This window comes from Pithys albifrons, chromosome 1 (genome assembly GCF_047495875.1).
Source record: "Pithys albifrons albifrons isolate INPA30051 chromosome 1, PitAlb_v1, whole genome shotgun sequence".
NCBI lineage: Eukaryota > Metazoa > Chordata > Aves > Passeriformes > Thamnophilidae > Pithys > Pithys albifrons.
Genome location: NC_092458.1, coordinates 69,133,164 through 69,147,210, shown reverse-complemented (window position 1 = coordinate 69,147,210; position 14,047 = coordinate 69,133,164). Strand labels below are relative to the sequence as shown.

The 14,047-nt window shown below is 45.6% G+C and overlaps 1 protein-coding gene across 3 annotated transcripts in view; it reads right to left on the bottom strand.

The window, feature by feature from the left end:
- The window catches only part of ZDHHC20 (zinc finger DHHC-type palmitoyltransferase 20), a 57,575-nt gene extending 51,571 nt beyond the window's left edge, over positions 1–6,004 (bottom strand). For 2 of the 3 annotated variants that reach the window (XM_071554056.1, XM_071554072.1), the window contains exon 1: positions 5,799–6,004. In XM_071554056.1, the coding sequence (XP_071410157.1) occupies positions 5,799–5,916 (118 nt within the window). In that variant the 5' untranslated portion in view covers positions 5,917–6,004. Of the gene's footprint in view, positions 1–2,885; positions 2,973–5,798 lie in introns of those variants that run through there. The other variant, XM_071554064.1, reaches the window with a different exon arrangement.
- Positions 6,005–14,047: the final 8,043 nt, after the last annotated feature.

Here is a 14,047-nt window from a genome sequence, read left to right as displayed (position 1 = left end):
GCAGAGGGTCAATGACCTCAAAGTATTGTCTACTGAAAACATACACTTGAAATTCTGGTCCTTTTATCCACAGCATCTTGTAGGAAAAGAGAGACCCAGAAGCGAGCAAGTAATGTAAACACCTTGATTAAAAATGAAAGTGACTTTTAGATCACTGTTCTAACTCAAGGTACACACAAAGCGCCTACTGCTGTTACCAGAGAAAAACTTGAGAGAAGTTATTTTCCATAATCTTAAGTACTCATACTATCTGAGCCCTTTCAAAGCAAGAAGAAAAGCTTTACAGTCCTCATCTAAAAATCAGGAAGCGCTGCAGCAAGGAGTGATCACAGCTACAAGCAAGTAAAACCACAGGAAGCCTTCCTGCTTTGGCTCAGACACTCAGCTCCTTGCTCTGCTACTTCCCTCCCCTACTCCAAAGCTGCCCATGGACAAGTTTCAGCCGAGAACTGAGGCTCAGTGGAGGTGTCACACAATGTACATGCCAGTAAGTTTCATCGAAGCTGTTGGATGGGTAGCACAGAGAAGCCCACACCCCCTACTATCGAACAGCTGCTCTGAGCTCAGGTGCTCATTCTCTGCCCAGTCCCATGGGCAAGACACACAGCACCAAACTGGCCACGGCATCACACTTCTTTCTGACCAAATGGTAGCTAGGGATCAAGGAAAGATGCCAACTAGTGCAGAGCTGTCAGGAATGGTTTAACAGATGCAGAGGAAAACTGACAACAGAGGGCTGGGGCAGGCACTGCAGATGGAGGGCTGGGAGGAAAAAGAGGAATGGAGTCCTGATGGAAGGAGGAACAATCGACACAGGCCAACTCCTCAAGAAACCAGGCTGACCCGTTCTCTTGCACTTGCAACAACCTTTTCATTAGAGGACTGGCAAGGGAGCAGATTACACGCCATATAAAAGGCACATGCCCGCCTGTCCCTATAAACTGGAATGACCAATGTAGTGTAAAGCACCATATAAGAAGATAATCTTTCCACTCAAGCTGAGCATTTAATTTTTCAGTAATTTGTACCCAGTCTGAGCACCTCAACAGGAATTCTACTTACTTATGATGACAGAAAAGGTTCTCATTTAAGATGACAATATGCGTGCTTCCCCTGAAACATTAGAACACAACTAAGTGCATGTAGAGTGATTCAATTTCTATATTTTTAAATTCATGAGAGGCACGTAGTTAACTGTAACTAATTATCTAGCCTGTTTAACTTGCTTTCCTTTTCTTGCAAAAGTTACCCTCTTTTCCTGCAGGAATGCTTTTTACATGCTTAACATGCAAGTGTTGTACTTCAGTGCTGATACTTCCGTGTTTTCTGTAGTTTGACATCAGAAGTTACTGACACACGGCTGTTGGTATCACCTTGCCATTGCTTTAGAGATACTGCATTAGCATTTTCAGTAGAGATTTCTTCTGGAGAAGGCAGATGGAATTACCTTCTTTCTGTTTATGCAAAGACTCTTCAGATGGGAGCACTACAACAGATCACCATGTGCTTCTCATATGGATTGTGCCTTGGGGAAATCAGAGCTCTCTCCCTGCTGACAAAAGCTATTGCAGTCTCCTGGAACAGCAAGGAGTATAATTTGTACTACTAACATGAAGTTATGCATTCCAAATTACAAAGTGCTTTGTTTGCCAGCATTTCAGACACACTAGACATTACCCTGCAACGAGATGCTATGAAAAGAATACACAACTCGTTATTTCCATAGCTTTCAAAAATTGCATTTCCCACTACTTTGCAGAGCTTGAGGCATGAAAACTCCTACATTCACAAGCCTAGCAAAAAGGTAAAACAAGTCATTGTCCTTAAAACTCTTGGCCCAAGAGAAGAGTCAGGACTGTGTTTAGCAGAAAATAAAGTTCTCACTGTATAAGTAAAAACCTAACCTAAACAAGATTTCTAAAATTTTTCTTCTCCCAGGCACTCAGCAATAGGACAAGGGGGCACGGGCTCAAGCTCTGCCAGGGGAAATTTAAGTTGGAGAGCAGAAAAAAATTCTTTACAGAGAAGAGTAATCAGGCATTGGAATGGGCTGCCCAGAGAGGTGGTGGATTCCCCATCCCTGGAGGTTTTTAAACTGAGATTGGACGTGGCACTGAGTGCCATGATCTGGTAAATGGACTGGAGTTGGACCAAGGGTTGGACTTGATGATCTCAGAGGTCTTTTCCAACCCAAACGATTCTATGATACTAAGAACTTCTCTTTTCTCAGTGCAGACTGCAGTAGCAAAGTCTGCTAGTGTTTTAGCAAAAGCCTAGGAAACAGGCTGGCTTCACCCACCAACTCCAACTACTTGTGTCAAAATAGTGCCTTCTGACTACCCTCTAGCCAGCCTGTATTACTGCCCATCACCTACAAAAATAATAGATGGGATAGATAATAAAATACAAGTCAGCCCTAAGTGAAAACTAACCACAACAGAAGCACTCCACTCTTTCTGAGCATCTGAGGGATGTGGTAAGCAGACACAATCAGACCCATTCAATAACAACATAATATAGCCATTGTTTACAAAAGCGATGTTAGAAGCAAAACATGTTTTGATGACAAGAAAGAACACATGAAATGGTTTTAAACTAACAAAAAACTATTTTACAAGATCCTTTATGTATTGCTAGGTGTGCTTTCTTGCAAACAGAGCTCTAGGCAAGTTATGCATGAAAAGAAGAAATAATCTAGTAAGAAAGTGTTCATGTTTTTCTACTTCAAAGCACTGAGAAAACCTCTGAATGAGATGCTGCCTTGAGTCTTTTGCAGTTCTTTCAGTTACACATGTTCACAGAATTTTTATACTCAGCTGACATTCCCTCACCTTACACACGTTTGGCTGTTTTCATATTTCTAATTAGATTAATAGCTAATTTACCTGATGGCCCACAGCTACACAGCAGTAGTGGTCTAAATAAGCCAGCGTTCAACAGCTTCTGTGAGATACAACGATCTGGCAGTTTCCAAGGGAGGAAAACAATAGGCGAGCTCATGAATCTCCTTTCATCTTATCCACACCAGTTCTCCTCAGTGTTCAGAGCCAGTATGTAAGTAATATAATTTAGGGTTATAGAAGAGGCTTAACGAAGTAAATACATACTGGCAGTGAGTTACTGAGTCCATCAGACAGCAACAGCAAGACATTGAGCAATATGTGAGCACCCCAGCAAAGGAGGGTGCGGCAAGCAGCAGGGAGAAGCAAAACTGAAAGGAAAAGGGTGATGTGATGAAAGAAGCGGGCCCAACACTACCATCTTCTACTTTATTAGGAATATTTTATGATACTATACTAAGCTTGGCTTTCCACTCGATCTACTAAATGAATATGTATGTTTAACCTCTAATAAATGAGCAAGGCTACGAGGAGGGGAAAAAATAGTTGAGGAAATGGAGACTTTCTCTCCCCCTGTTTGTTAGCTTCACATCTTAACAGTTATCCAATCTTGAAGTATAACTTTAAAAAACCCCAGTAGTGTCTGCGGGGTTTCAACTGCTCTTTTAGTATTTACACAAGATTTTCTATTGTGTCTCCTCTTTTCTGAAGCTTCCCTTCCTCCATCTCTCTCTGTCACCAGGCACACCCCAGCCTTTTACCACAGCCACACCCCTGTTTCGGCACCCACCCTAAGTGACCATCTGCAGAGAACAGCGTTGGCTCCGTGCGCTGAAGGCACATCCCTGACCTGCTTCATCACACATAGTGCAGTAGTTCTCAAAACAAAGAGAACATAAGCAGCACTGGGAGAAAGTAAACATACCTGCCAAGAGAAACAGAAAATCCTGTGTTTTGCTATAAATCCTCTCTATGCTGGTTTGAACTCAACTACAGTGGAATAGCAAAGTAAAAAAACCCACAACACCAAAAAGACCCAAACACAAAGCCCCCTTCCTCTCCCTTGACAACATGACTTTTTATCAAGAGTGTAAACAAAACTCAATAGATTAAAAACAAACAAAAACCAAGAAACCCCAAACCCACAACAAAAAAAACTTACAGAAAAATAAAAATCTTGGTAATCAAGTATGATTTAGACAAATAACTCTAAAATTCAGTGACAGCAACAGAAGCCATTAAGTAATTTTCTTATTAAATGATACATTTTCCCAATAGTCTTAATGTGCAGATATTAATAAAGCTGACTTGTGAACAAAAAACACCAGACGTCTAGAAGTCAGATTTACAGATGCAAAAGTTGTCGCACGAACAGGAGCCAACCCTTTTCATAATTTTCATGCAAACAAAACCCTAATGAACTCAGAAGGGCTCTTTGCAGCTCCTCTAAGCTTGCGAAGGAGAAATCATTCACCAGCAACCAGTGCTGACCCATTCAGTGATGAAGACACAAAGTTGGGACTCAGGAGCTTGAGGTTCTGTTCCTAGTTCAGCGGAGACCACCCGTGTGACCCCAGGCAAGGCTCTTAATCTTTTCGGTTTTGTTCTTTGCTTAAGAGAAGAAATGAATAGCCCCAATCTGCCTTTTGTCATACTAATCAGACTGTAATGGGTACAGAAAACCTGTAAATTGTGAGTCTATAATCTCACACAGCCCCTTCCAGGACTTCTGTGACAACAAAACCATAGCTCCAGTATTGAACGTTGTCTAAAACTTGGTTCCAAGTGTTCATAGTTTGAAGCATGATTTTTGGTCACAGTGACATATTTGTAACTATCTCATATCAACATTTCACCCAGTACTTCAACAAGCATTATTCTACAACTATACTATTTAAAGTCCGAGCAACTTTTTGCCTGTGCTTCATGTTCCCGTCCACACCTAAATACAAAAGGCTGTGAAATAACATAAGCATTCAGAGAAGTTGTTACAAAAAAATTCCTTTCAGAAAAAGAGTAACATTATTTCTAGTGGATGTCCTTATCAGTTTACCCAGATAGAAACCTTTTATTTCAAGCTAGGGATACCAAAGCACATAGTTTACACAAACTGCAAGAAGGACAAGGATTTACAGACACTAGGCAGACCTGTGTGTAGCTTAAAACAGTTCTTCGTACTTTTGAGGGATTTTTTTTTTAATTTCATCTTCCTTGCTTCAACATGCCAAACACTCAGTAACGTGTTCCTTAGTTTTCCTATGCTGCTTCCCAGTCTGATGAACACTGCACATCACAGTTCCACTCGATTTACACTGCGCAGAGAAAGCCAAATCCTCCTGAACTGAAGTTTCCTCCTGATGCCGGTAAACGGTAAATATCACCCTGACCGACACCGGCTGAAAGTCAGATTTACGTAAGGAAGAGCCCTCGCCCAGAAAGCCTGGAGACGGCCCGACAGAATCCCATAAGCTCTAAATCCTCTCCCCAGCTCGCTTAAGTTGGATGTTCCAGCCTCAGTATGCTTCAGTGACACCGGGCTTCTTAATTAAAGAGGAAGGGGAGGGAAGACTCCTTAACACCCGTAGGGAGTTAGTGGATACATCAGTAAGACGGAAGAACAACAGAAAAACAGAGAGGGGAAGCTCCTGCCGGGGTGACACGAGGGCTGAGCACTCGAGAGCTCCCTGTCCCCAGACGCAGCGCCCCGGACGCCCCTCCTGGGCCTCCTCCTCTGCCCCGTGCCCATCCCTCGCTTCTGCTCCACAGGCCGGGACCCGCCGCCATGAGGCGCTGGAGGGCGGCAGGACAACAGGTAAGGGCGGCCCCGGCGGGAGGGAGGGAGGCAGCGCCCAGGCTGGGCTCTGCTCTGCTCCCGCCGGCGGCAGCACAGCCCGGGGCGGGCGCAGCGGAGGGTCCCTCCCTCCCTCCCGGCGCCCGCGCCCCTCCCGCGGCACTCACACACACACAGCTCCACCACGTAGGCGTAGTAGGACCAGGCCACGACCAGGGCGATGAAGGCCACGGGCACCCAGGCCAGCACCTTCTGGCAGCACTTGAGGACGTGGGACGGCGCCATCTTCCCTACCGGGCCCCGGGCAGCGCCGGGCGGGCGGCGGCAGCTGCAGCTCCGGCCGCCGCTGCGGAGCCGGCCCCGGGCGGGCCCTGGGCGGGCCGCAGTGGGCGGGACAGGGACAGGGGCGGCCCCAGCGCCCGCCGCCGCCTCCTTCGCGGGGCCGCCGCACGGAGCGCACCGCCGGCAGGGCTGCGAGGGAGGCAACGTTGGAGACGGTTCGGTCCCACCCCCTGCCAAGGCATGGGCACCTAGAGCAGGTGACACGGGAACGCGTCCAGGGGGTTCTGAATGTCGCCAGACCTCCCTGGGGAGCTGTTCCAGTGCTCTGCCACCCTCAGTGTAAGCAAGTTCTCATGTTGAGAAGAAACTTCTTGGGTTTTAGTTCATGGCCGTTGCTCCTCATCCTGTCACTGACCACCACTGAAACGAGTCTGGCACCATCCTCTTGGCACCTGCCTTTGAGATACTTACATGTATTGATGAGATCCCCTCTGTCTTCTCTGGACTGAACAGGCCCATCTCCCGCAGTCTCTACTCACAAGAGAGATGCTCCAGACCCCTAATAATCTGGGTGGAATTCTCTTCCAGCCATAAAAACTGAATTTACCTCAGCTTTGCTCCTTTCTGAGGTGCTGCCGGCGGTGTCGGGCACAAGGGCCGGGGCGGGCCCGGGACTGGGCAGTCGTGCCCGGGCTGCTGCCTCCCCCTGTACAGTGCTCAAAGAGCCTGCTGGGTGCCGCAAAACCATATTTATTTATAGATAACTTACTGCTATTTGTTTTATTGGCTGTTATCTGAACGCCGGCGAGCGCCTGACAGCGGCGGGCACGGCGCGACCTCGGCGGGTACCGCCACCGGCGCTGCCTGGCCGAGCTCAGCCTCCCGAGCGCGGGCGCTTCTAGCGCCTGAGCTCTTTAGCTTTACGCTGGCATTGCTGTCTGTGGGATGCCGGGGTCGGAACGGATCGTGCCATGACAGAAATCCTGACTTTTCCCCCGAAGCAGAGGGAGCTCCCGCCGGGAGCGCCTCCCCGGCCCTGCCGGCTGATCCCGCGGCGCTCCGGCGCCACCTGGCGGTTGCACGAGGGGCTGCCCTGCCCGAGGGGACGGACACGTCCACGGGGATACAGACACATCCACGGGGATACAGATACATCCACGGGGGTACAGACCCATCCACGGGGATACAGATACATCCACGGAGGTACAGACCCATCCGCGGGGATACAGACACATGCGTGGGGATACAGACCCATCCACGGGGCTGTGTACCCATCCACGGGGTTACAGACCCATCCACAGGGATACAGCCCATCCATGGGGCTGCAGACCGATCCACAGGGCTACAACCCATCGACAGGGAGAAAGACAGCATCCACAGGGCTACAACCCATCCACATGTCTACAGACCCATCCGCAGGGCTGCAGTCCCACCCACAGGGCTGCAACCCATCGCTGGGGCTGCAGGCACATCCACAGGGATACAGACCCATCCACAGGGCTGCAGACCCATCCACGGGGCTGCAGACTCATCCACGGGGCTGCAGACTCATCCACAGGGCTTCAGACCCATCCATAGCACTACAGACACCATCCAGAGGCCTACAGACTCCATCTGTAGGGCAAGGGGTGAGGCTGGAACAGCCTGGAGGGGTGCCCTGAAAGGAGAAGGGTTGGGCAGAATAGGATGAGGGTACTGGTGTGGGTGGGCAGGACCCAGGCAGTGTGGTCCATAGTCCCTGTGAGCACAGGGAGGCTGTGTGGGGGGACTGCAGTGGGATTGTCTTGGCAGGGGTAGGGAGAGGGGCAGTTGATACAGCCTTGCTTGTAACAGAATCATCAGGGTTGGAAGAGACCTGAAACGTTATTGCGTCCAGCTGTCAACTCCGCATCACCATAATCACCCCTATGCCATATCCCCACATGCCACATCCAGATGCCTCTTGAACTCTTTGAGAGTTGGTGAATTCCCCACCTCCCCGGGCAACTTATTTCAATGGCTAACCACTCTTTCAGTGAAAAATTTTTTTTCTAATATCTAATCTGAACCTTCCCTTGCACAACTTAAGACCATTTCCTCTTATCCTCACTGTCGATGAGATGAGATGATAGAACAAATACTATGAGGTGTGATAAGGAATTCAGAAGCCTTTTATAGCTTCATCCCTGGAGGTATTCAAGGCCAGGTTGGATGGGGCTCTGAGCAACTTGGTCTGATGGATGGTATTCCTGTGCATAGCATGGGGGTTTGGAAGCAGATGATCTTTTAGGTCACTTCCAACACAAAGCATTCTCTGATCCTCATCCTGTGAACAGCTAATAGGGAGGGGACACCCCATCCAAATGCCCAAGCAGCAGCCTCTGCATGTGTGCAAATGCATGTGTGTGTATTTCATCTGGGTATCAGAGCAAAGGAATGAAGCAGTGACCTCTGACCCTGATATGTACAGAATAACTATGGAGCAGGGAGATGTGCCCAGGGACCATGGAAAGATGGAGATCAATCTGGAATCAACTATCAGTGTATGGGCATGTTTGAATATGGGAGCAGGATCAGGACAGTATGGAAGGGGACTGCAAAATTGTATGTAGCAATGTAAGGGCTGTTAAAGAAAGGGATTGCAAGAGAGGGAGAGAGGTGGTGGAACGACTTGGTCTGGCTCATTCCTAATGGAGAGCTGTAAGGCAAACAAGGAGTGACTGGTTACACAGACAGCATCGTGGTTATGGGGCTGTGATAGTTTTGATCCAAGCCTTCCTTAGTAACCAGCTGTAACTGGGGAAATGTCCATTTCACAGGTATTCTACACTTTTTTTTCATGTAACGAGTATACATAAGAGAGAGATAGGAAGTTTATTCTTCTTCCCGCAAGGTTTGGGAGCAGTGAGTCTCTGCATCAGTCTCACTTATCAGAGCCATGCAGGAGATCATAGAGAGAGAGAGAGAGAGAGAGAGAGAGAGAGAGAGAGAGAGAGAGAGAGAGAGAGAGAGAGCGCTGGCCTTCTCTTGAGGGCAGTGGGTGAGATTGTATTTTGCTGGTTCTTGGGTTTTTAATTATACTTTTCTGTTCTTTTTTTCCCCTCCTCTGTCCCTGTTTCTCCCTTTTTTTCCCTTTTCCGCTTAGGAACTCCCTATTGTATGTACAATTGTATATATGGTTGTAAATATCTGAAATATATATAGATTCTGATATAATTCAGTTTTGTTTCAGGGTTTTTTCCAGGTTTTTTTCTCTTGCTTAAAGGAGAGGGAGAGGGGGAGCAGCTTGGGTTTGGCAGGGCAACCAAGTCAAATACAGGGTCCTAGTCACTCTTCAGAACTACTGACAAGGATAGAGCAGTTTGGATTTAATGTGAACTATGACAATCTTGATCTGATGTCCTGGTTATCACATCAGGGATATTGTTAAAGTATTCCAGCTCCTATAGTCTTCATTCATTGTGGCACTTGGGGATGTGGTTTAGAGGTGAAGGTGCCAGTACTGGCGTAATGATTGGACTTGATGAACTTAGAAGTCTTTTCCAACCTTAACGATTCCATGATTCTGTTTCTTAAAGGTATCAAAACATGCCACAGCTGCTGGCATGTGCTTTACCTTAAGATCTCATGGGACTTCTACATTTATCCTCAAGACAATGGGAAGGGATTCAAATGCTTGGTTTGCAAATAATGACCATTTGTTCATAGTACTTTTAGAAGTAACTGATTTTACCTTCGTTTGATATTTGTATGTGCTTTTAATAATTGTGATAGTGTCTTTGTAGGGTATTCAGTAAATAAACATTGTAATCCCAAGCTTGGAATCTAAAGGGAAGGGAGCTGGACCTGGGAAATAAAGTTACGAAGAGCTTTTACCAAGTGTGTGCTATGGGTGGGTGGCTGTTACTGTGCACTGACCCTCCTCTCGCCATGCTCCCACCAGCTGTCCTGAGAAAATCCCATGACCCTTCACAATAAGCACAATTCCTAACATGAAGAGTAAGGAGCACAGTCTTGAGTAAAAAAAGGCTTAGCCAGCAAACAGTTCACCATGGTAAGGAAGATGAGAGGTGATGCAACATGATGCTCCCTATCCCAGCCTTCCTTGATGCTGACTCCAGTTTCACTCACAGGGGGATCGGTGGGGCCATGTGCATGTTGACATTACCCCCTTTTAGCACGTGTCCAAACTGAGCTGCTGGAACAGCCACAGTGTGTGGTTTGGATGGAGTCTGATGCTGGCAAAGCTGGAAGTCATGACAAGGCCAGTATTTCAGCTCTGGGTTGGAGAGATGCCTTGAGTAGAACAGTAAGCCAGTGATAGCTGCATAAACCTGGGCCAGGACAAACTATTTTTGACCAGCTATTATCCAGTAACATTTCTGTGCAGTGTTTTCATAATGACAAGAACTGAAGTGAAACTGAATTAAACAAAGACAACCTCAAGGTTGTGAGGTGGCACAGAGGGACTATTTATCCCCAGACAGTCCCCTCTGTCGTTGAGGAGTTATGCTGCATGAGAAGCCCCAGCTGTCAGGAACTAACATCTTCCACTTCTGAAAGCCACCTGGGATGTGTCTACAAGGATGTCTTGCTAGGCAAACAGCTCCTTGGATAGAAGCCAAGCAGGATGAAGGAAGCTCTGCTGGAAATCACCGAGTGCCTGTTTGGCTTCAAGTGGCTGCAGTGCAGCTTGTGCAAACTGTGCTGCCTCAGATGTGGGGAGGGACTAAGTGATGACATTTGCAGCAGAATTTGAGAAGCTCAACAGCAGCTGAGAATGACATGTGGGAATGGCTGCTCACCACACTCACACTGAATCCCATGCCTGTCAAATACTGAAAAAAAGTGTCCACGGTCCATTTGCATATTACACCTCCATTTCTGGCTACCCACCTGCTTTAGCCACAGGAAAAATTGCAAAAGAGAAGTGAAACATTTCCCTTTGCAGCCTCAGTACCAGTTAAGGTCTACTGCACAATCTTCCAGATGTTTGTTGGTCCTAGAGCAAACCACTGCAAACACTTCAGTTCTTCAGAATTTCTCTCTTTACTATTTAGACCTTATAATCTACAACAATTTCATCTCCATTTTGTTTCTGTAATTTTTCTTCTCAAAGTAGCTCATCTTGAATTCAGAAACATGCAATCCCCAGCCAGAAGCATCACAACAACCTCTTAGATGGAGACTGATGAAAAATGATAATTTGTCTTATTAGGAATTCTGTTTCTTGTAATATGACACAAATCAGGTTTTTTGAGTCTTTATGTTTCTGATGTATACATTAAACCAATTGAGATTGTAAAAGTACTTGCTTTTCACATTCCAGTAAAGCTCATGTAATCTTGTATACATCAACTGCAAGCGATTAGTTGCCCTTTTTTGCATTACGTCAAATTTATAAATTGTGAGAAGATGCATTTTTGGTCAAATAGAATTTTGAAAAATTTAATTTCAGCCATATTGATTTATTCCTCGCTTTCCTAGCATCCTTTTGTTCAGTGATATACACATTTCCTAAATCTTTCATTTACTCTAATAGCATTTTGTTTCTTCTAGTAGCTTTGTTTCTTTTAACTTTAGGACCTAACATTTAATCCGTGTCCTTTTCTAAAGATTAGTGGCAAAGCATCACATTGTGTTATCCTTTCTTTTCAATAGTGAATGTACTAATTTACTCTGTGACTCATCTGCTGTGGCTCTAGGAATTGCCTTCTGTGCATTATTTAAGAGACATACACAATGTTTTCAGTAATGTTTGCTCATTCCAGTAGTATCAGTTTCAAAATAGATTAAAACACAGTTAGATGCCACATAATTAAAAAAAAAATTGTATCTGGAAAAAATAAGAGAATTTTAAAAGGCTTTATTGGCAAGTGTTAAATTAAAACAATTGGTTTTCTTGGGGGTGATTTAGAACTACCAGTTGCTCCATGGGGTAATATTAAAACTGACAAATTTCCTCTAAAGCAGTGGACTTGAGGCATACAGTGTTGTGGTAGAACACCTCTGTAGTACATCCTTTCTCCACGAAATTGCTTGTTGGATGGTTCTAATTTCAGAATCTGTTTCCTTGTCCAAATTTGTAAGAGTTTTAAAACAGCTTCTCTCTGAGAGTTTTCACTCTTCACATAAAATAGCACATTAATGTAACAAAAATGAGCAAATGCAAGTACTTGTATCCAGGGGCCAATAAAGACAATGAAGAAAAGTGGCATTTACGAAGTACAGATTCAGTCCAGTGAGGCTCATCTTCTGTCCCACTTTGTAGGCCATGGAGAAATGCCAGGCCCTCCAGAGGACGTTTCAGAGTAGAGCAGCTGGCTCATGTCTGAAATCACATGAGAACTCCCAAGGAATATCCCTCCTCCCAGCTTTTCAAACTTGTGTGTCTGAAAGGTGGCAGTATAACCCCCGTCACAAACAGCATTCTGCATGGTGCATCCTCCCACAGTCTGTTGCCTTCCATGTCACTTCCACCTCCTGCTCAGCATGGAAAGGCAGGCCACCCTCAGAGGCAGGAGAGAATCATAGAATTATTTAGGTTGGAAAAGACCTCACAGATCATTGAGTCCAACCATTAACCCAGCACTGCCAAGTCCAGCACTAAACCATGTCCCCAGGTGCCACATCTACATGTCTTTTGGCTGCCTCCAGGGATGGAGACTCAAGCACCTTCCTGGGCAACCTGTTCCAGAGCTTGACAACCCTTTATGTCAAGAAATTTCCCCTAACATCCAACCTAAACTCACATTGGGTACACGTGGCTTTTTGCTTTTCAGGGCATGGGGTGTTGTGTCTAAAACCCTGCAGGTGGGTGCCCTGTTGAGCAGCTCCCCGAGGATGCTGGCAAAGCAGGAGCAGCCACCTGGCTCCTGAGGGCTGTGAGCAGAGATCTGTGCTAGGCCACTCGTTAATGAACTGAAAACACTATTAACTAAGCCAATACCAGCCTAATGGAAAATCTGTCTCTGCATATGTTGCACATTTTTTTATTTATTATTGAACCAACAATTGTTTAATCAACAGAAGCAACAGGAAACCTTCAAATAGCAGGATAGTGAAGACACACACACTTGTTTGCTGATTAGTTTTGTGCATGCTCAAGCCTCTCAGGTTTCCTGTCCTGCAAAGGGATTTCTGCTTCTTCTTGGGTGGCATCTTCAGTTTCTGTAGGAGTTTCTGTGGCCTAACAGTGTGTGTCTACATCCACCACATTCATCTTCAGGCTTTGATTGTGAAAAGCTGTATTACAGGACCTGTTGTTTTGTCAGCTTGGATCTCACAAATAATGACCACAACATCATCTGGACATGCATTTTCTGTTTAGAATGACTGAAGATTTTTTCCTGCATTGGAATAGCTTCCTGACCCAGCTGTGATTGTTTCACAGGAAATACTAAAACTGAGGGCATGAGACATACTTGGACCCTTCTGTGTGAACTCTTGCATGAGAAGAAAACTGTACTTTTAAATTTTGATGTACATTTATCGATCCATTTCTATGTTTTAGTCAAAGTATGGTCAATAAACCTGAATTTTATAACACTTCCTCTAAGTAACAGAGTTGTTGCCATTCTAGTCCTTTATTGGGCAGTGATTTTTTTTTTTTTATAACCACAATCCATGGCCTGGCTGTGTTTATCTGACTGTCTCATCTCTGCTTTGCAGGTAACCGAGGTGTAATCTGTAACTTTTCAGAGCCCAGGCATAGTCTGGTACCCAAAATTCCACGAGCTCTGAGACACCTCCACCAAAAGCCTGAAATTAGGAATGAAGATATTGTTTGTCCTTTGGATAACACTTGGCTCAACAGACAAGCCTGATGATACGCGAGTTCAGATCCAGGGTGTTTCCAGGCACGATCAGTGGCAGCCTGTCTGAACCCTGCAGCAAGACAATACACTGAAGGAGATGGAATAATTCAGAGATTTGTCTTTGATGCAGCCATATAACACTGTGATAAAGCTTTTCTTTTTCAGTTCTTCTGTGCAGAATGTGTACTCCTGATTGTTGTACATTTTGTTTAAACCTGCCAACTTGGTTTGAATCCAGAAGGAGTTTTGCTTTAGGAATGAGGCTTGTACAAATTGAGTTACCAGAATTAATTTCTAGAAACAACCAGTGAGTTTCTGTTAGTTCTAGTAGATTACCC